The sequence below is a fragment of the Antechinus flavipes genome, chromosome 2 (assembly GCF_016432865.1).
Source record: "Antechinus flavipes isolate AdamAnt ecotype Samford, QLD, Australia chromosome 2, AdamAnt_v2, whole genome shotgun sequence".
Taxonomy (NCBI): domain Eukaryota; kingdom Metazoa; phylum Chordata; class Mammalia; order Dasyuromorphia; family Dasyuridae; genus Antechinus; species Antechinus flavipes.
The window spans coordinates 43,892,273-43,912,159 of record NC_067399.1 but is presented as its reverse complement, the minus strand read 5'-3'; the positions used below and the strand labels follow the sequence as shown (position 1 = coordinate 43,912,159).

At 48.0% G+C, this 19,887-nt stretch overlaps 1 protein-coding gene across 2 annotated transcripts in view; it reads left to right on the top strand.

Moving 5' to 3' along the window:
• BCAR1 (BCAR1 scaffold protein, Cas family member) overlaps positions 1-19,887 on the top strand; it is a 94,882-nt gene that overhangs the window by 51,884 nt on the left and 23,111 nt on the right. Inside the window, exon 1 of one of the 2 annotated variants that reach the window (XM_051974661.1) lies at positions 14,968-15,665. The exons of the other annotated variant lie outside the window; for it this stretch is intronic. Coding sequence (XP_051830621.1) covers positions 15,654-15,665 — 12 coding nt within the window. The 5' untranslated portion in view covers positions 14,968-15,653. Of the gene's footprint in view, positions 1-14,967; positions 15,666-19,887 lie in introns of those variants that run through there. 2 annotated transcript variants of the gene reach the window in all.

The window sequence follows — 19,887 nt, the reverse complement described above, 5'->3', positions numbered from 1 at the left end:
CCTTTTTCTGCCTTACATTCCAAGGGATTTATGAAGAGAAACAGGATCCTGGAGGGTCCCGGTTGGAAAGGACCTTAGAATTCATATACTCAAACCCTTTTATTTGACAGAGGGGGAAATTGGGGTCAGGAAATAGGAAGTGACTTGGTTGAGCCCCCCCCTTTTACTCCTGCTCCCCACTCACATTAAGACTATATAAGTCCCTGGACTTTATCAGAGGCTGGCACTATCTTCCCAGGACCGTGGGGGCCCCTGCTCTGGAATTCTGGGATTAGTAAAACCAGAGCTGGGACTTAAATGAAAGCAGCCCTCCTCCAACCACACTATGGCAGAAGGAGATCTCGTGAATGGGGCAGAGGTCTTCAGATTCCGAAACCGGTGTTTCTTCCATTCTCGTATCAGAAACTAGCTCTTGCCTGAGTTTTTATCCTCTGTGGGGAAGAGGACATTTTCCCATTTCCCCACTGAAATCCCTCTCCTTCCAAATGCTTTCCGGCTACAAATACTTGCTCAGCTGTACTCTTATCAAAGAAGCCCCCAACTGGTGGACTGCTCAGCCCCGTGACCCTTAGCTCCTTCCTGCCCGCCCTGTCCAGGGGGCCACCCCCAGGACCTTCCCCAGGCTTGGTCCCTCCTCTCATCCTGGATACAACTTCCTACAATTGTTTGGGAAGTTCAGAAACTGGACTCACAGAAACAGAGGAAAGGCCAGAACCTCCTAGGATGGAGAGCCGATGACTGGACGCTGGGCTGTTCCAACCTGATTTCCCTTCGGTCCTAGTCAGCTGGGCTTACTTAGTTCCCTTCCCCCCCACCGATGACCACTTCGGTCATGTTCTCTCCACCCTACCCACTTTCTAGCTAGTTCCCGCTCTCTGAATCCCAGAAGCCTTAAGAAATGTGTTCATGTAGTGTAATAATGTCATACTCAAATAGAAATGGGACCCACTAACCCATTCATTGTGAAATGGAAAAACAACCCATTGTTAAATATTTCCCCTTATAATTTTAATCTGGTCTGACTGGCCTATTGTTTGACACCTGTGAAGAAGAGTGTTGCAGAATGGGAGGGATCTTAGACATTAGCTAGTCCAACCCCCTCGTTTGTACAGATGGGGAAATTGAGGCTCAAAGGTAAAGTGATTTACTGAAGGTCACAAAGCAAGTTAGTGGCAGAGCCAGGTTCAAATCTAGATCTTGGTCCTTTTTACTTTTAGTTTATTAAGATATTTTATATAACATTTTACCTATATGAGATCGCTTGCTGTCTTGGGGAAGGGAAGAGGGAGAAAATTTTGGAACATGAGGTTTTGTGAAGATGAATGCCGAAAACTATCTTTGCACGTATTTGGAAAATTTTTTAAAAAGAAATTTAGCATAAACACAACAGATACTTCCCAATGGGTGCCCAAACTCCATTACAAAGGGCTTCTTCCATAGTTCGTTGGGTCTATGATGTCTCATGGGTATAGATATATGCTCCAGTGATGCAGTTCAAAACCTCTCCAGGCCTTTTCATGTTGTATAACTCTTGTCTTGAGGCAGCGTGGAGTAGTGGAGAGCAAATTGGATTTGGAGTTAGGACTTGAGTTCAAATTCTGCCTTGTATTCTTAGTAGCTTGGATAAGTCAGTTAACTTCCTAAGCCTCTTTTTCCTCATCTATAAAACAAGGGGGTTAGAACTGGTGGCTTCTGCTTCCTTTTCAGGTTTAAGTCTTATAATCCCTATAAAATGTAAACGCCAGTAGATACAAGAGCTGTCCATCCATCAATTATCTATCACTGCAGAACATGTAGTTCATGCCCTGCTTAGTTCCTTTTTTAGTCGTCCTTCTCTCCGATGCCATCTTTTATGCCCTTTTTGTGTTGGAGTATTTCCCCTATTAGCTCTTATTAACCATCCACCTCTCTGTAATCTTCAGAGAACCTAGTATTTTCTGCATCATAGCCATATAGCAGGAGCTGAAGAATGTTGTTTTACATATGTCTTTGTTTCAGGAAGAAACTTAGGTCATTAAAAAGTACACACAGTTTCTCCACCTTGGGGGGAAGTGACCGTTCCACTGTAGAATTTGTGATAGAGAAGGAAAGGAAATATGGGCATAGTTTATCTAACAAGTCTCCTAGATTTACGGAAAATAGAGTTCAGAAAGTTCAGAGGAAAGAGAGAGAGGATTCCATGGAGTAAAATGTTTCATTTTTTTTTTTAAATGGAGTAAATTTTAATTTTAAAATGGAGTAAAAAGTTATAAGAGAAACAGTTCTAATGAAAAGGAAAATGGAATTGGTCTGAAGAGATCCCTGAGGGGAACTCTGGGAGCTCACCAACTACCGTGGATTCAGAAGGAAAATGGAATCCCAGTCAGATAAGAGACGATAAGTATTATGGTCCTTCAAAAATGCTAGGAATTTTAGCTTAGAATGAACTGAGGCTGGCAGGGGAAGTTAAACACAACAAAAAGGGTAGGATTTAAAACCCCACCTGTGTGACCTTGGGTGGGGGGGAAGGATCAAAGAAGGGGCTGCAATCTTGGCTTGGAATGGATAGGACAGTGGATAACCGACAACCAAAAAGACATATGTGTTCAATTTCCCATCCCCATTTTCTCTGGGAAAAAAATGTTCTTTACGTTGAAAATGAAAGCTCTAACTAACATTCCCATTGAAGTCTTGTCTGCAAAGGCCGGGGGCCTTTTGTTTTCCCTAACAACTTAGAGTGTGGAGAAAGACATTCTTTAAGACCCTTGACCTCTTCCAGGAATGACTTCATTGCTTAGGACGCCTGGCCATCCAGCGTTATGTTGCTCACGATAAGCATTTGCGGAGAAGTCCGTCATGAAAATAATTGCAGTTTATGCACCAGCGTATTTTGCAGGAAGAGATGAATTCCGGGAAGAATTTCATAAGAACGTCCAAAGTAAAACAACATTTAATACTTAGTGAATTCCACATAAAGGTGGACGCAAGAGGGGATAGGGGAAAAAAAATCCTCCATATCATGAGCACTTCAAGAAGAGAGGCAGGAGGTGCTGGACGTGGTATGAAATTCATAGTAAATGAAATTGTACTTTAATAGAAAGGAAATGGTTAGTTACTGATGTGGGAGTTGTGTTTAAATCAATCGTCTATGGTGAGTAGGCTTCTTACTTGTTGGAACAAGGATTAGAGTGAATACTGGGGGAAAAAAAAAACCCGAACAACTAAGCGTCATCACACCCAACTGAGTCAGCCCTAGCTGACTTATTTTTAAATTTATTAATTTTTTTTTTAACATTTAAAAAAATCTCTTGGGTTTCAAGTTCTCTCCCTCCCCCAACCCTTCCCTCGCTCCCTGAGAAGGCAAGCTGTAGATATCAATTATACATGTGAAGTCATGTAAAATATTTCCATGTCACAAAAAAAAAACCAACCCAAGAAAAATAAAGAAAATGAGAAAATTATACTTTACTTTGCACTCACTTTTCATCAGTTCTCTCTCAGAAGGTGGGTAGCATTTTTCATCGTGACTCCTTTGGAATTGTCTTGGATTGTTATACTGTTCAGAATTGGCTGGTCTATTTTTTTAACAAGCTTCTGATGCTGAAAAATAGGAGATGGATAAAGGAATAGATATTAGCAAAGACTGTTGAGAGGTGTAAAGAGCCTGGAAATCACCTGAAAATATTTGATTGATTTTTTTATCAAGGAGAAAGGAGGGAAGGAGGAAAAGGAGGGAGGGAACACTACTAGCTGTGTGATCTTGGGCAAGTCAACTAACGTTTACCTGCCTCAGTTTCCTGACCTGTAAAAGAGATTAAACAGTGCTGCTTTAGTTGCACTAGCACATGTGGCTCTTTTCTTGCTGTCAATATAATCCCTCAGGTGTGAAAGTGTCCTCTCTGAGCTGGTTAGTTCCCTTTCCATTATTTCATCCTTCTTCCTGGTCCAGGTGAGCTATTTTATTATCTTTATCTTTACCTTCATCTGAATGTCAGTGCGCCTATTAGGGCTTAGGGAACATGAGGTCATCTGTGCTTTTAAAAGCAGTGGTGGGGTGGGAAGGGCATTGCAAAAGCACACACCTGGCTCCAAATTTGCTTTTAGATGCTAACTGTGGGACCGTGGTCAAAGCATCTAACCATGTTTGCCTCAATTTTCTCAACTGTGAAATGTGATAATAACAGAGCTACCTTGTAGGGTTGTTGTGAGGATCAGATGAGGAAATATTTGTAAAAAGAGATTAGCATAGTGTCTGGCACATGGTAGGTGCTTCCCCTTCCCACTTTATTGAGCAAGTATGTCCAGGAAGATGATGACAATGTGATATTTTATATTCTAATGGTACAGTCCATCTTCCAAAAGGTGAGGGAGGCTCACTCACTATTCTGTTGCACTAAAAATGGAGAGAGGCAACAGGCAGGGAGCCAAGGAGGAGCTTCTTGGCTACTGGACTTGGAATCCCGGAATATCAAATGAGTTAATACTTGGTTATGCTTTGGAAAATATACAAAAAGGGAGAAACTGTAATAGTGATGGGAAGGGAGAGAGAATCGGGAAGTGGAAATTCTCTAGAAGGATCATCTTTTGTTTTGTAGATAAGCAAATTAAGATCCAGAAAAGGAAATAATTCTGCCTAATGTCTCAGAGCTGGTAAATTTCAAAGTTGGGATTTGAATCCACCTTCTTGACTCAAATCAAAATTTAAATTTCCAGAAAAGGAAATAATTCTGCTTAATGTCTCAAGAGCTAATAAATGTCAAAATGGGGATTTGAATCCATTTTCTTGACACGAATCAAAATTTAAACTTTTTTTTCTTTTTACTAATTAATTGTAACAACATACAAAGAACAAAAAAGAGGATCATATAAGAAACTATGAACTTCTGTCATATAGTTTTTAAAGTACAAGTTTAACAAGAGAGTAATAAAATTGCTATTATTTGTATCCTCTTATATGTATATGTGTGTGTGTGTATATATATATATATATTTTTTTTTTTTTTTTTTTTTTTTGCTGAGGCAATTGGGATTAAGTGACTTGCCCAGGGTCACACAGCTAGGACGTGCTTAGCGTCTGAGCTCAGATTTGAACTCAGGTCCTCCTGACTTCAAGTCTGGTATTCTATCCACTGCACCACCTAGCTGCCTCCCTCTTATTATATTCTTTAAAAATGTTTAATCAATGTGCTTTTTTGCATTTTTAATTTTTAATTTTATTTATTTATCCCTAATCTCCCCATGTAAGTTTTCTCTTGTAAGGTTTTTGTATGGTCAAACAAACAAAACCCCGCCATACTGATCACATCTAAAAATGGACGTCTCAAGAAGCACGTCGCCTTTTCTTCGCCTTTTCTCCCTCTAATCCATCACCTTCTGACCAAGAGATAAGAGCTATGTTTCAGCCTGAGTCACTTCTTTGATCACTTCTAAAGTCTTTCTGAATTGGTTGGGTTCTGAAAACACCAGCTTGTAAAAGTGGGAGAGGGGAAATCCCTCCCCATATTGAGTAAGCATGCGGGTATCTCTTTTCCCATCAGTCCTGACTGTCCTAAAGTAGCATGTCATCCCGTTCTTCCTAAGGTCTTCCATTCCCATCTTCCCAGTGTCCCTCCATTCATTTACTGACCTAAAAAGTTTCCTCCTCTCGCAATATACGAGAGCCTTTGGGGCCGGGGGGATGCGTGGGACATTGGGCAAAGCAGCCCATGTGGTAATAATTTTCGACGTTGCGAGCTGAGTGGCTCTCCCTAGCTCAGTGGCCCATTGCAAAGGTAACCCCTGAAGGGCAGTATTTCCGAAGAGGAAATGCCATTCTGGGAAGCGAATAGGGTGGGAAGGGGGGAGGCGGAGATGAGGGGAATGTTTAAGTGGAAAAGGAACAAATTCTTGGAATGCCTCTGTAAGTGTTTCCCCAATTTCTCACACTCAGAACAAGACGGAGAGCTACAGGGGCCAGTAGGGAGACACAGAGGGATCTAGACTGAAATACAAAGTTCAGAGACACACATCCCATCAGTGCACCGGTGCTTCCCCAAAGCTCCCTCTCTTTCTGGGGATACTGTGGGCTGGGGTGGCTATTATCAAAGAGAAAGCAAATATCTTCTCCCTCTACTCTGGATTTGTAATGGAAGCCACTCATCCGTCTTGTTCGGGCTGCAGAAGGAGCTTGGGATTTCAGTTTTCTCCATAGAAAATGTGACTTCAGGGAATCAGGTCAAGAATCTGTCATTGAGCAATTACTGATTCTGAAACTTCCCTTAAAGCCAAAGAAATCCTCACTGATCTCTTCCCTCCCCATTCTCTGGACTCTTGGCTTATCTTCTTGGTTTTCTGGGTCTCAGATCTCCCAGAATCGGGTCCTGTGGGTGGGGAAGAGAAAAGGAAGGGTGAGTTTCCTTCAGCTCCCACTTGATGCCAAAGGCCAACATGGCGGTGGGCAAGGGTCTGATACTCCCCCAGGTGGGGGTTACCTATAAAGTAGAGGTCTGCTTTTCCGAACCAGACTTGAAGATGATCTCTCAGTCTCTCCCTATATTACAGCAGAGAATCCCAATCTGGAGCCTGGTAGTTGGTGGGGGAAGCTGGGGCTGCCATGGAGACATCACAAGGGATCCTCGGTTCCACATGGGCACCTGGCATCTAACCAGATCTGCTACATGGTTTGGCGTCTACCACAAAGAGAAGCAGCCTTGAAGGCTCCCCTACAAGGCCTGGGTTTGGAATAGGGAAACCTAGAGTTCAGATCCCTTCTTAATAGCTTCAGGCCCATGAGCAAATCACTAACCCTAATTCTGACTTCACCTCCCAGAGGCTCAGCTTTGTTATCTCTGAAATGAGCTACCTGTGACTCAGGAGCTCTTAACTTTTAGAGTTGTCCTGGGCAGTCTAGAATATTTTTAAATGCACAACAAGATAATGTATAGGATGACAAAGGAAAGCAGTTATATTGAAATAAAGATGACATTCCCCCCCGCCCCCATCCTAGTTCATAGATAGACTTCCAACAGTCCCCCCGTGGGCCCCAAGTTAAAACCTCCCCTTTTAGGTACCACCTACCTCATGGGGTCATTGTAAGGATCAAATGAAATCATATCTATAAAGTAGTTTGCAGAGTTTCAAATACTATTTAAATTTCAGTTCTTATAGTTTTATGTATTATCAAATTTATAGCAAGTATTACCAAAGAAATACTAAATTTATAGCAGTTTTAAAAATCATACTGTATTCATTTTTCATTTTCTTTTTATTGTAGATTTAATAATTTATCACGTATATGAATGAATGAATAGTATAGCTGTGACTTGATGGCGGGGAGTGGTGTCTAAGACATAATTCTGCCTTAAAAGGGGAGTCTCTTACGAGGGAAGGCTAAGAACCACTCTGGATGTGTGTGTTATCTCTGATACAACCAGGAAAAGGAGAAGCCTTAATTGTTTTCTTTTCCGTGTGTCTTGGATCTAATTGGTACTCTGGGGAAGAGAGTCCACAGGGACTCCCTCTCAGTCTGATATTTTTAAATGAATGAAATAGAGTATGTAGAAGTATTCAGGAAACAGATTATGTTGAAAGAGTTATCAAAATATCTATTTTAATAGTATTTTTTCCCAAATACGTGCAAAGATAGTTTTTGACATTTACCTCTGCAAAACTTTGTGTTCCAGATTTTTCTCCCTTTCTTCTCCCTTCTCCCCTCCCCAAGGCAGCAAGCAATCTGATGTAAGTTCAACTTGTACAACCTTCTAAATATACAAAATATATATTTTGAAAATTTAGGTTTAAGTACCTTAGATGTTGTCTTCTCTGCTAAAATGTAAACTCGTTGAGGGGGGCGGAGGGAGGGGCTGTGTCCATAGTAAGAATTCAAGGATGGATGGAATTCTTCCCTTCCTCTTCTGGGACCCGGAGACAGAGACATCTCCTCAGGTCAGGCCGTAGCATCAGCAAAGGGATGATGGTAGAGCAGGACATTGGCAGAAAATTGCTATGAAATGAATGTGGAGCATCAGAAATAAAAGGGAGTGTCCCTTTGGGGTCTCCGATTGAGAGGAGGCCTTGTACATCAGTTTTAGGAGAGATCCTGCCCATCCCATCCCATCCCATTCTCCCCTTCTCCCCTGCCCCGTGGTGTCCTTCTTAGTAAGTTTGTGCTCTGGGGGCTGGTGAGAGGAAATAATAGGGCAAAGAACTGGGACTGTGTCAATTATTTTGAAATCTGATTTCTTCTAAATGAGGTTATGTCCCAGGACAGGATATTTGTTCCTTAAAAAAACCCCAGCCCTCCACAGCCTAATTCTTCACTTCCTTTCTGAAAGTCCTCAATTGAATTGAGTGAGTTCTTTGTCCCAATTACCAGCCTTACCTTTATATCTCTTTTTTACTTTAAAAAAAAAAAGGTAGGGAGGATGTGAGGGGCTCCTGTGAGGAAGCCCGGTTTGGAAGGCAGGGAGTCCAGGATTCCAGCTCACCCAGTAATCATTTGGGTGATACAGGACATGGAGTCTAATTTTTTTTTTTTTTTTTTGCTGAGGCAATTGGATTAAGTGACTTGCCCAGGGTCACACAGCCAAGAAGTGTTAAGTGTGTAAGACCAGGTCCTCCTGACTTGAGTTTAATTCTTTATATTATAACCAGGAGAACAGGCCCAGAGGGGTCAATGATTTTTGCTCCCGATTTTACAGCTAGTTGTAGTTTGAAGATTAGAATCTAAATATCCTGGTGCCCGGTCCAGTGTACTGTCTAATGCGGCATCTTCTCTCCCATCCTTAACTTTTCTGGACCTCAGATAACTCACAGGTAAAATGGTGATATGTTTCCCAGCCCATGTCTGCGTTTCAGCGTAGGAGCAGATGGAGAAACCTGATTGTGCTTTGGAAAGGAGGTTCATGTCTCCACTCTGCCATATATTTATTTATTTATTTATTTTATTTTATTTTATTTTTTTTATTTAATAATAACTTTGTATTGACAGAATCCATGCCAGGATAATTTTTACACAGCATTATCCCTTGCAATCACCTATGTTTCGTTTTTTCCCCTCCCTCCCTCCTCCCCCCCCCCCCAGATCTCTGCCATATATTTAATTGTGTGATTCTGAGCAAATTAATTTACTTCCCAGGTCCTTCTTCATCTTAAAAACTAGGGACTTGGATGATAATCTCAGAAACCCCCTCTCCCCTAAATCTGTCATCCCACATAAGAAGGTAGTACCGTGGCTCCTAGAGTGAGGAAAATTTGGTATTGGCGTTCCTCACCACACAAGCCTTCATATTTCCATTTCCCCATTGTTCTTCCATTTCATTTGATAAATATTTGTGAAGCATCTGGGCCGGGGCCCGGGGACATGAAGATAAAAAGGAACCAAATCCTGCCTTCATGCAGCTTACATTCTTTTGGGGAATAACCTGTATCGATAAATAAATCCAAGGTTATACAAAGGAATGGTGTGGGTGAAAAGGATGAATTACCCCCTGGAAGGATCCACAGAGACCTCTAATAAAAGTGAAAATCTTTGCTGAGCCTTGAAGGAAGCTAGGAGTTCTAAGAGCTGGAAGTGAGGAGGGGAATATAGCCCAGATGTGGGAAAGAGCCTGTCGAAAGGCATGGATGGAGATGGGAGATAGAGCCTTATGTACAGGGCACAGCGTGTGAGCCCACACTTTCAGTGTTGTGGCCAGTAGCTCTAAGTCAGTCTTTAAATAATTTTCAAATTTTCAGAAAGAAAAGAAAGAAAGAAAGAAGGGAGGGAGAAAGGAAAGAGAAAAGGAATGAAGGAAAGAAGTAAAAAAGAAAGGAAGGAAAGAAGGTAGATAGGAAAGAAAGGAAAGAAAGAAGGAAGGAAGGGAGGGAGAAAGGAAAGAGAAAAGGAATGAAGGGAAGAAGTAAAGAAGAAAGGAAGGAAAGAAATAGATAAGAAAGAAAAGAAAGAAAGAAGGAAGGAAGGGAGGGAGAAAGGAAAGAGAAAAGGAATGAAGGAAAGAAGTAAAGAAAAAGGAAGGAAAGAAGGTAGATAGGAAAGAAAGGAAAGAAAGAAGGAAGGAAGGGAGGGAGAAAGGAAAGAGAAAAGGAATGAAGGAAAGAAGTAAAGAAGAAAGGAAGGAAAGAAGGTAGCTAGGAAAGAAAGGAAAGAAAGAAGGAAGGAAGGGAGGGAGAAAGGAAAGAGAAAAGGAATGAAGGAAAGAAGAAGTAAAGAAGAAAGAAGGAAAGAAAGAAGGAAGATAGGAAAGAAAGAAAGAGAACAGGAATGAAGCAAAGAAGTAAAGAAGAAAGGAAGGAAGAAGGTAGATAGGAAAGAAAGAAGGAAGGTAGAAAAAAAGAATCATTAAGTGCCTACTATGTGCCAGAACCAGCTAAATGCTAAGATCCTAGCCAGCGTCTGACCAGAACTTGAACAAATTGGACTGTTCAGAGACTCAGAGACAACCAGATCTTGAGGTTGGCACTGTATCAGGTAAGAACACTCTGATTCACAGATAGAACTCTGACTCAAAACTGGCACTGTGTTTGGAGCTTGTCCGGCAGAGTGCAGCCCCCTGGCACCTTGCCCATGTTCCTGGGAAGGGGCCAGAGGCAGGGCTGAGCAGAGAAAGCAGTCTGGTCCCCACATGGCACACTGCTTCCCCGGTCCTCCCGCCCCCCATATTTATCTTGGAAACAGGGAAGGTTGAGTCAGTTCTGCCCGGTTTCAAACCTGTGGTGCCGAGGAGTCTGGGTATTTCCCCCCGGGGACTGAGCGGCTAGGTGGTGACAGTGACGTCAGATCAGATGTCTGCAGTGGGTTTAAGATGCAGGGCTCTCCAAAGCTTCCTGTCCTGGCAGTTTGGGGATGCTGTTGGAGAAACTGAGGGGAAATGGCCAGGGTCCTGGAGAAGCTGGCCGCTGAGAGGGGGCTGCTGTAGGTAAAAGCCAGTGGCAGCTTAGTGCCCAGGGCTCTGCATGAGGGACTAATTGTAAAGAGAGCACTAGTTTCCTTATAGCAACCCTGTGAGGTAGGTGGGCAAAGGAACCCTTTTACAGATGAAGAAACTGAGGCTTCAAGAAGTCAAATGGCTTGCCTAGAGCCTTATAATAATAGCTTTTATTCATATTATATTTATTAATAAATAGTATTAAATATGGAAATAGATTTTCATTATTGCAATATATAATCTATATCAAATTGCTTACCTTCTCAGGGAGAGGGGAGGAAGGGAGAAAATTTGGAACTCAATAAAAAAAAAGAATATTAAACATTGTTTTTACATGAAATATTGTTTAAAAATCATAGCTAGCACTTACATAGCACTTAGTACTTTACAGATATCATCTCATTTGATCCTCACTCCAACTTTGGGATCTGGGTTCTATTGTTATTGTCTTCTCCCATTCATTTTTCAAGCTTCTTGAGCTCAGGGGCTGCTTCCTTTCTGTTGTACGTTGTCAACAGCAAGCACAGTGCCAGGCGCCGTCGTGTAAGGAACTCCTACGATCATTAGAGTTAGGAATTAGAGACATTTAGAAAATTGTTCTCGTTTATGATTTTCTTATTTGCATCCCCAGAGCTTGGCACAATGTCTGGCACATAGTAGGCACTTAGGAAATGTTTAACTTATGTCTATTTTATAGTTGAGGAAACTGAAGGAAATAGAAGTTAAAATGACCTGTCCATATCATTATCTGTATTTTATAGTTGAGGAAACTGAGGCAGGTAGAGATTAAAATGACTTGTCCGTATCATTATCCCTATTTTACGTTTGGGGAAACTGAGGCAGGTAGAGGTTAAAATGACTTGTCTGTATCGTTACCTCTATTTTACAGTTGAGGAAACTGAGGCAGGTAGAGGTTAAAATGACTTGTCTATAATCATTATCCCTATTTTACAGTGGGGAAAACTGAGGCAGGCAGAGGTTAAAATGATTTGTCTATCTTTCATAAGTATCTCAGCCTGACTGCAGGAGGGACAGTGAGGTGGTCCAGTGGATAGGGTGCAGGTCCTGCAGTCAGAAGACTCTGAGTTCAAATCTTGCCACTCATAAGCTGTGTGACCCATATCACCTTTAGTCTCTTCAGTTTCCTCATCTGTAAAATGAACTGGAGAAGGAAATGGGAATCTCTACCCCTGGGATCACAAAGACTCAGACACCACTGAAAACAACTGAATAATTACAACAATGTAGCAAGAATGTAGCATGCAAGGAGAAGAAAAGTAAAAAGACTAAAAAGACAGGTAAGATTGTGAAGGGCTTTAAAGGCAAAACAGGGTTTTATATTTAATACTGGAGGCAATAGGGAGCCATTGAAGATTACTAAGGAGGAGAGTGACATGCACTTTCTGCGCTCCTTTGGCAGCTGAGTGGAGGATGGACTGGAGGTAGGGGAAGGATCAGCAGCTCTTGCGGTAGCCCAGGTGTGAGGTGAGAGGGGGTGACTTTGTGAGGGAAGATGCATCAGGGGAGATGTTGGGAAAGGGGAAATGGTGACAAATGGGTTGTGTGGGGCGCTGAGTTTGGCTGAGAAACTGAGGATATGACGTGTGGTTGTCGGTGGGAGGATAGTGGTGATCTTGACAGTCACCCGGAGGTTTGATGGTGAGATGGGGTGATGGTGGAAGCAGGCTGATCCTCAGGGTCCAGGGCTCTAACCCCGTCCCCACATCTGCTCCCTAATCTCTCTCATCGTCAAACTGTCCCTTGAAGAATCTTCTGAACCGCTGCCTGTGTTCCTGGCCGTGGCTCTCCCAGCTTTAAAAAATACAACCTGCGCAGGTCTCTCCTCCATTTCACAGCCACGCTCCTGGAAAAAGCTACCTTGACTCAGTGACACCATTTGTTCTCACTCTTTGCAAGCTGGCTTTTGACCTCAATGCCCCCATGAGAGCCTCCGGGGTCACCAGTAAGCTGTAACTCCCATGGCCTTTTTCCAGGTTCCATCTTTCTAGAGAAGTGGACCAGAACCTGGCGGACTGTGTCTGCTCCAAGGGCTATTTTAGCCTTTTGACTAAAATAACCAAATCCTCTGGGACTGGGAGGATCTCGCTGGGCCTCCCAGCCTGCCTTTCCAGGTTTGTTGAGCATGATTCTTCCTCACCTACTCTGCGCTTAAAGGCCGGCCCTTTTCCTTCTAGGGTCCGCTCCCTGGTCACCCGCTGCCTTCTCACCCATCCCTACTCCCATGCCTCCTTCCCCCTCCCCTCCGTTGTCACTTTATACAGGTCCATGTTTTCCTCCCGTAGCCAGGGCAGGGACTGTTTGCTTTCTGGCTTTGCGTGCCCTGCCCTGAGCCGGGCACTGCCGTGTGTTGAGTCTCATCATTTCATGAGAATCAGAGAAAAACCAGAGAAATTTCCTCTGCCACCTGTTCTGGCCCAGATGGTCTCAGCGTCTCCCGGACCTCTCAGGCAGCGGCGGCTCTCGGGGTCATCACGCATGTCAGGAGCCCTCGCTGAACTGATGTGGTCCCGTTCTTCCTTCGCCAAGACCCGCAGATCCCCCCGCACCCCGTCCCTCCCCCGCGATCATTATAGCGAGGGAGTCTGTCCTGTTTTCTGAGTCTCTGCCTTCTGTTTGCTCTCCATGGGGCAGAGCCTCAGACCTGTTCCCATTACTCTCCAGGCAACCCAAGACGTCACTTATGACATTTGCACAGTTAATGAAGTCAACATCCCGTGATGTTGATTCTCCGCAGCCGCCTGGGGCAGGGAGGCTGGAGGGAGGGGCTTATCCCGACCTCCGGACTGGGACTGAAGGTGGCCAATTACATTCCTTTTGCCAGATGGGTTCTTTGGCATAAAGCACCGGGGACGGGTCGGGAGGGTCGGGTTCAAATCTCCCCGGACACGCTTGCTCTAGACGGGCTATTAGTCTCTGAAACTCAGTTCATTCATTTGCAAAATGTGTCCGGGGCTTCTAGACCTCTGATCCCATGATGTTATGAAATTGATTTAGGGGTCAAAATTTATAACTGAGCTGCGGGTTCCCTTGTGAAATCTTTGGCTCTTAGGGGAATGTAACACCACCATCACCACCTATAGGCATTATTAAGCACTTTCTGTGTGCCAGGGGCAGCTGGGTGGGCAGCGCCCCCCACCTGGGTCAGGAGGACCATGAGCTCAGTCACCGGGCAAGTCAAGTCATTGGTTCAGTTTCTCCTCCTCCTAATGAGCTGGAGACGGAAATTTCAAGCCATTTCTGTATCTTTGCCAAGAAAACCCCAACTGGGCTCATGGAGAGTTGATTAAATTGGATTTTAACTCAGTTTTCTTGACTTTGTAACTTTCTCCTCTCTTCCATGTTGGTTCCCGTGAACTCTAGGCTGATAGCTTAAGAATGGTTCTGTGGCTGACTGATAAAACGTTCCCTTTTTTAGAGTTAGGTGACTTGCCCAGGGTCACACAGCTGGTAAGTGTCGGAGGACAGGTTTGATCGCAGGCCTCCCGGAGGCCAAAGCTGGGGCTCTGCCCGTTACAGCAGCCCCCTAGTCGCCCCAGAGCACTGAAAGTCTGTGACCTTCCAGATCCCCTGCTCCAAATCTGGTTTGTCTAGCTGGGGAGAGCTGAGGCTAGCAGGTTGTTGATTTGCCAGAGGTGGGAGACCTGGATTCCAATCCTGGCTGTGGTACTAGCTGTTTGATTAGTCCCACTGCACAGAGGAGAAAACTGAGGTTCCTCCTCACCACCAATGCAAAAAGGTCATTTTACGCTTAAGATAAACATGCAAATTGGTATCATCTAGTCCCCTTCTACCTCCCTCCCCCGATCCAGGAGCCATTCCTTGGGGTCTCTGCACAGGGCCATCACTTCCTGACCTGGGCTTGGATAGGACGAAACTGACTTTAAAGTCAACAAACATTTAAGGACTTAGTAGTAATTGTTACTATTTATGGGGCTCTTGCGATGTGCTTACCGCGCAAGGCCAGCCCGGCCCACCAAGAGTTCCCATTTATTCCCGGGTTTAGCCTGGCATACAGCAGGCACTTAATAAATGTGCATTGCGTTTTAATGCCGCACATCTCTCCAGGGAGAGAACAGCAAACACCTTTTGCACACGGTGAGCCTGGAGCTGGGGCTGGAGGAGACGGGAACCCAGACTTATCCCGAGGCTGCCGAGGCGGGAGCAGGCGTGGGCAGCAAAGGCTCGGAGGGGGGACACCTTGGTTATTGTAGGTCAGGGATCTCTAGGATCGCGCGCCAGGGGCCGCCGTGTGGCGAGAAGGGCTCGCGGACTGGAAGCTTCGGGCCGCAGTGCGAAAGGCCGGCGGCAGAGCGCCGGTCACGTGACCTCAGCCGGCTCTCTCGAGGCCCCCGGGGCCGGCACGTGCTCCGAGGCCCGCCCTTCAAACAGCCCCCAGCGCGCAAGCGCTCCTTCCAGTCCCGAGCTGGAGAGCGTGCTCCAGGGAGCCTGGCGGGCGCTCGGACAGCCTGCGCCGCGGCGGCGGCTCATTTGCATGAGCAGCCCGGGAGAGCCAATGGGGAAGCGGGCCGGGCATGCCGGGAGCCGGGCTGGGCAGTGAAGGCAGAAGGTTCGCCGGCCCCCGGGCGGCCCCGGCCAGTGTGCGAGCGCAGCGCTGCGCGTCGGAAGCCGGGAGGCCGGGGCGGCGGCGGCGGCTGCGATGCGCTAGAAGCGGGGCCCTGGAGCCGGGGCCGCCCAGACCGAGCAGCCTTTCCCTGCTCCCCGGCCAGGCCGGGGCTCGGGCCCGAAAAAATGAATTACCTGGTGAGTGCGGGCGCGATCGGGGCCGGGCCGGGCCGGGCCGGGGTGGGGGTCAGAGTCAGAGCCGGGCCCGGCTCGGAGCTGGGAGGACAGTGACTTCGGAGGACGCCCCTCCTTGGAGGCACACACCCCCTTTCTGGTTCGGGGAAGGGCGCACACCCCCTGCCATCCCTTTCTCCCGGACATCTCCTCTCTGTTTTGGGGAAGGGGGTGCGCCCCCTCCTAGGCGACCCCCGCCCCGAACGCATCCCCCTTTTCTAAAGGCGGGGCGCACATCCTCCTATGACCCCCTCCTCATCACACACCCCATTTCTCCCAGTGCCCATTCCCCTTTGCTTCGGAGGAGGGCGTACGCCCCCTCCCCTGCACCCCTTCCTGCACACACCCCCTTTCCTTCCCTTACACACCCCCCTCTCCTGCACGCACACCCCCTTCCCTGTGAGGCGGGGTGCGCGCACACATACCCACTCGCACACACCCATTTGCTCTTAGTCGGCATTCGGGCGAGAAGGGGTTAAGCTTGTGGCATTTCCTGCCCGGAATGTTTTTGGGGGAAGCCGCAGCTAGGTGGGCGCTGGCCCAGGTGATCGCTCCTTCTGGCCCGGCCCACCCCACTCCGCACCTGGAGGCCCCGCTCCAGCACACCCCTCCCCCGGGCCGGGGCGGAGGCCGTCCGAAGTGGGGTTCGGGGCTAAATGCCCCGCCCCCAATGAGGTCACAGCCCTGACCTGCCCTGCCTTTAAGCTGTCCCGGGGATCGCCCCGCCCCGAAAGGTAGAAAAGTTGTCCGCTGTGGGTGGGGGAGGAGAAGCTGGAGTCCTCCCTTAGCGGTCGATTTTTCTGGGTGGACCCGGCTGCCTTTGACTCTGCTCTGGGAGGCGGCGGCGGCGGCGGCTTGGGACAAAACCTCCTGCCCATCTGGGGGGAGGGGTCGCTCCGGGGCCGGCAACGCAGAGGAGAGGGATTGACCCCGGGCGGGTCCACGGTGCCTGGGCACGTCGCGGGCTCGGGAGGGTGTTAATGATTCACTCGGGGAGCGGAGCCCTGCTCACGCTGCCGGGGAGGCCGTCGGAGGCGGCCAGCTCGCAGCCCCAATCCCTGCCCCTTTTACCTGCTGTTGCAAAACGCTGGTATGGGCCTGACCCCGCGGACCAGACAGGACCCGCTCCGCCCCGCCCCTGCTGCGACCTCGCGTTGGCTACTGTCGCCTCCCAAAGGCTTTCTTTTCCTCCCTAGGGTCAGCCTGCTCTCAGGCCCAGAGTAATCCTAGAGACGCCAGAAATCTGTGGGGGTCCAGCGGCTCCCCAACTTTGGGCCGAGTTCCTGATGCTTTGGGGGCTGGGTTATGACGCAAGACCAAGGCTCTCCCCACCCCACCCCATTCTTCTTTCAGTATTACTATTGTAATTTACTGTTGTAAAAACCTTCCCTTTCCCTCCCCCCAACCTGAGGTAGGCTGGAGTGTGGGCAGTGCCATGCTCCGCCGGGAGCAGCAGGTGTGCCCTGTGTTCTTATCAGGGTGCTCTGGCAGGGTGAAGGAAGCTGGGGCTGTCAGAGCAGGTGGAGGGAGGCAGGCTGGGCCAGCTCCCAGGAACAGGGTGTGGGAGAGGGAGCTGCCCCTCCCCTGGGCACCCCCTGCCCGCAGGGGTGAGCAGGAGCCGCCGCGGTTGCCTTGCTGGGTACTTTTTTTCCATGCCCCGAGGGTACGTAGAGCCTTTGCTGCTCAAGAACCTGAAAGTCAGTGCTGGAGCAGGAGGCAAGTCTGGGCTGGAGAGGGCTGCTGACTTGCCAGAGCCAGGGTGAGCCAACACAAGCATCTCACTTGCTGGCTTTAGGCCCTGCTGGGGGCACAGCCAGGCCACCGAACAGGTTAAATAAGGGTGGAAGGGTGAGGAGCTGGTGCTCTCGGCTAGAATGAGCTTTCGGAGCTTGCCCGGAGTCGCCGGGGCCCCTGTGAGATGCTGTGCCCTGTGCTCTGAGGGTGCTTCCGGGGTCTGGAGAAAGCAGGGCAGGAATTTGGGAACTCCCTGGTCTAGTAACACACAGAGGGGGAAACAGAGGCAGGTCACCCCTCGTGGGTGACAGAGGCCCTCTGACTGCATACCAGCTGATTGACCCTGAAGGTCCCTGGGGGTTCTGGAATAAAAATGACCCTGCCTGATAAAGGGCACATGAGAGAGAAAAGGGGGGCAGACGGGGGGAGGCCCTGGCTCTGGAGTTCACACCTGGCTTCAGAGCTTCACCTGAGCATGACCACTTAGTTCTGTTTGTCTCCCTCCTCACAGTCCCCTAGGACTGAAGGGCTGCCCAGGAACCCTTTGGTCCCAGACCGCCCTTGTCCTCTTAACCTTACGGGGAGCGGGGTAAGGACCAGCACGAACACAGGTGCAGAAAATAGATACCTGCAGTCTCAGAGGTTCTTCATGATTTCTAATATGGTGCTTATCGAGAGCTATATAACCACATGAACAAAAACTCCTTGGGGGGGCGGAGGCTGTGGTTTTGAGATGATTAAAGAGGGTTAGGCCATAGAGTTTGAGAACCACAGAATTAGAAGAGCTCAAGGTGGTATGTCTTCTGTAGACCTCTCTGCCCCTCGCCATCCTCCCAGGTAATGATGGGCAGCCTCAGCGTTAACGAGAAAATAGTGTGTTAGTGGTACCTGAAAACCCCCTTTTCTCTAGGTACTTCTGTGGTGTCTCTCAAACTGACAAAACCAAAATACCCGCGTAGGAAAGAGGGAGGGAGCAGAGTATGGGCATCTTTTTTTTTTTTTTTAAATTAATAAGACTTAAAGTCAGAGGTGGGGAGAAGTCCCCAGTTTGCCATCAGCCTGAAAATCTGAGGCCAGGCAGCTTCCTCTGTTCCATCATTTGGTTTGAGTCCAGCTCTTTGTGACTCCATTTGGGGTTTTCTTGGCAAATGTACTACAGTGGTTTGCCATTTCCTTCTCCAGTTCATTTAACAGACGAGGAAACTGAGGCAAATAGAGTTAAGTGACTTGCCCAGCTGACTGTCTGAAGGCAGATTTGAACTTGGGTCCTCCTGATTCTCCTCATTGTATCTGTTGTGCCACTAGCTGCCTCTTGGTGTCCTTAGAAGTCCCAGAGGGAGGGGCTGTGGGGAAGGAAGCTGAAAGTTGATGAGCCCCAGTTCCTTCTCTAGGCCGCCATGTCCGTCAGCTCCTTGCATATCCTTACTGGAAGTAGGAGGGGGGCGTTTGCCTCTGATACCCACTGTGGTCAGCTCAGGTATTCTTTCCTCCCTCCACAAATCCCCCGGACCTGTTAGCACAGGCTGTGACTGAGGAAAACTGACGAGAAAGAGTTCCTGTCTGCCAGCTTCAGGCCAGCGCAGGAGAGCACCCATCTTGTCTGGCCGCCCCTCTGGGGTCAGCAGAGGGTTTACCTTGTTGCCTCTTCTTGCCCGGGACAGATTGTTGACTCAGGCTGCCTGCCAGCTGCTCAGTCTGGCTCTCATGCCCCCTCATCCGTGTGTGCTCCCGAATGCCATCCTCTCCCTGGTTGGAGAAACTGAGAACGGAAGTTCTTTCTGGGCTCTGCTAACAGGGTCTACATGGGACATTCATTGAGCCTCTGAGACTGGTGGTAGAAAGAGAAAGCAGCGGATGTGGGGTCAGAAGGCCCAGGTTGGAATCCTGGCCCTGCCCCACTAGCCTGTGACCTTGGTGAAGTCACCCTAATCTGTGAAACGAGACAGGTGGCCGGCCCCCCTTGAGTGCTGTGTGCCCACTGCCACTGCCCCAGGCCTGTGGGAGAGGGGACCCCCTCACCCAGGGCCCTTCCAGGCTCACCCCAGCTGAGGTCAGAGAGCGCTGGTCTGGCGGAGGCGTCTCTGCTCTCCCTCAGACAAAGGGCTCCTCTGTGTGCCCCTCACTGGCGGCCTGGGCTTCTCCCAGACACAGAGTCCTTGTTGATCTTAGCCAAGAACAGGACCCGAGGGCTGCCAGGTCCCTTTAGGAAAGGGTTCCACCCTGTGGCCTGAGAACTGGCCTCTTGCAGGATGGTGCACCCATGCCTTGCCCAGCCTAGCCGGAGGAGGCGGGAACGGGTTTAATGGTCACTTGGAGGGGGGCCTTGGCCCTCGAAGGGCTGGGGAAGTGAGTAGGCTCCAGCCTTTCAGATGCTTGGTGCAAAGGATGGAAGCGGCTCACTGTCCCTCGTCTCGGTCCCGGAGAGCTTGATTCTCCCAAGTTGGCACTGGTC